Source organism: Etheostoma cragini, chromosome 3 (assembly GCF_013103735.1).
Source record: "Etheostoma cragini isolate CJK2018 chromosome 3, CSU_Ecrag_1.0, whole genome shotgun sequence".
NCBI lineage: Eukaryota > Metazoa > Chordata > Actinopteri > Perciformes > Percidae > Etheostoma > Etheostoma cragini.
In genome coordinates, this window is record NC_048409.1 from 28,374,355 (window position 1) to 28,376,948 (window position 2,594).

Consider the following 2,594-nt stretch of genomic DNA (forward strand, 5'->3'; position numbering starts at 1 on the left):
TGATGATTAATAAAGTATAAAAAATAAACAAAAAATAAATGAAAAGTATTCTTCTGAACTGAGAGTCAGGCCATTATGTTGGAAATGAGACACTAAAAACACTGACTATACATCAACAATACCTTTTAACCGGATCATTTCAACACTGACTCGCTGCAGGCGGGTTGTTTTGTCGCGAGTGACGCCGTTATGTAACATCTTTTACTTCCCACGCGACAGATCTCCGTGTGCTAAACAACCATTATTATAATCATGATACGAAAGCCTAAAAAAATAAGAACATATTATACAAAAGATCAGCTGCACTATCAGCACCAAGCGGTCTCGATCCTAAAATAGATTCACACCCGCCTCTGTGAGAGAAGAAGTGCGTGTGCACATGAAGAGAAAAGTGATGAAACACCGTGCCAAAAATAAGAAGTGTGGTGTAAATTAGGCTAAAATTAGCCCTCGGAGACTCGCTGAACTACAGCAGGAAACGACATGGGATGATAGTTACTACTTATAGACCAAATAGTTCGGATTTAGGACACAAAACACTGCATGTTGACCTGTGAAATCAGACTTGTATGTACATTTATTGGAGAAATCAGTCTTTTAACCTTTAATGTGTTGTCCTCGGGTCAAATTGACCCGTTTCACAGTGTTTAATATCTGAAATGTGGATTTCCGGGGCGCAGCTAGTCAGAAGAGAGCAAGCGGTGGTGCGTTCAAACCCCCTGGGGAAAAGTCCGTCATTCTAGTATCGTCTTTACCTTGGTTAAAGGCGTAGCGTTTAGGTGTAACGCAGCCTGTGGATCGAAAACTAGAAGCAAGTAGGGTATATTTCATCGAGAGCAGTTAAATTATACATTATTAACCCTTAATGTGCTGTCTTTAGGTCAAATTGATTCGTTTCACAGTGTTTTATATCAGAAATATGGATTTTCTTCAACAAAATTGACCAAAAATAACATGGATGATTCCATACAACATTCTTCAGGTAAAATTAATGATTACTTTCATTGAATTTTGTGGGTGTTTTCTTGAATCTTAGAGCATTTTAATTCTTTTTTTTTTTTTAAAGGTTTCAAAACAGTATCCGGACTAAACTTTGACATTTACTCATCAGAGATCCACTCAACATCCTCTGATCTTATCTATTATAGTGTGTCCCAAATCGCGCACTTCTGTACTAAATACTAACTATTTGAGTACATTGAGTGCGTGCGTTCACATTGTCCAAGTGCGGTCAAATGCAGTGAACTTAAGTACCCGGATGGTGCACTCAAAACAGTCAGAAAGTTGAGTGTGTGTCGATTGAAACTTTCCACACAAAACGGTCGCCATCTTGGCTACGTAGCGGAAGGAAGCTAACAACAGTCGAAAAACTTTCGTTAATGGCGGCCGTAGACGCGATAGCGAGAACGACAGAGCAATACAAATTGATTTGAGTCACACTACTAGTCAAAATGATTCATAATTTCTGCGTTTTTAACTAAAAAACGTATGTATAGTTTGATATAAATGAGTTTTTTTGACCATGAATACCAAGCATAAGTGTAAAACCTGTTATTAAACCAGCTCAGGTTTAAAAAATAAAAAAAAAGCACTAAAAACTGGAAAAAGTGACAATTAAATCAGAAAAAGCGACAAAAACATTAGAAAAGCACAAACAAATATAAATTTTCAAATTTGACCTGGAAGGACAAGGTCATGTTTAACAGGAAGTGAACACAAGGGTTAAAAAAATAAAAGGCGCCCTGTATCCCATCGTTATGGTAGCAGCCGCTTCAAAAACGAGCGTTTTAACAAATGTACGAGGTATGAATGAGCCTTACGTAGTTTCTCCAGGATTTCTTCGTCTGACATCTTCTTCTTCCTGGTTTTGTCCTGGGGGCGGGGCACCGAAGGCCCGGGGGCGGGGCTTGCACTGGGAGGGCTGCTGGGAGCTCCTTCTGCAGCGGCGGCGGCGGGGGTGCCAGCGGCGGCGGCGGCGGCGGTGGGGGGGGCGGCTGTTGGCGGGCAGATGGGGGAGGTTGCAGCATCTTTGGTCGGAGGAGGAGGTAGGGGCTCGATCACCGAACGAGTGTATATCTGAAAGAAGTTGTTCAAATACATGAAATTAAAATGGTGTTAGACCGAGTGCCAAAATGTTGGTGGGGGGGGGTTGGCCCCCAAGACCTTGGAACAAGTTAACCCTTGTCATTCGCACAATTACACAAGTAGCTCTTTTTAAAACTTACCTCCAAACTTATTTATTTAGAATGGCTTATTAATACTTAGTAGCGCCTGTCACTCCCTGATGTGAGTCAGTTGCACATGCGTCACTTTGCAACAAGTAGCATACAAGATGCTAACAAGAGACTTCTGTAATGTCAACACAGTAAAAATGAACCTACTTAACCAAGTTGGTTTACTGCTAGCTTAGCTACAAGTTAGCATCAAACACAACAAAGGCTGTCAGTTGAATGGTGTTTTGAGCTAACGTAAGCAACCAATCAACCATAGATAGCTAAAACGTTTTTGAAATGACTGCTAGCTTAGCTACAAGTTAGCATCAAACACAACAAAGGCTGTCAGTTGAATGGCGTTTTGAGCTAACGTAAGCAACC

General features: G+C 40.9%; 1 protein-coding gene across 1 annotated transcript in view; it reads right to left on the reverse strand.

The window, feature by feature from the left end:
• Nucleotides 1-2,100, reverse strand: part of LOC117942379 (serine/threonine-protein kinase PAK 1-like) — a 3,965-nt gene extending 1,865 nt beyond the window's left edge. The window contains exon 1 of the mRNA XM_034867806.1: nt 1,821-2,100. Within this exon, the coding sequence (XP_034723697.1) occupies nt 1,821-2,100 (280 nt within the window). The remainder of the gene's footprint in view (nt 1-1,820) is intronic.
• Nucleotides 2,101-2,594: the final 494 nt, after the last annotated feature.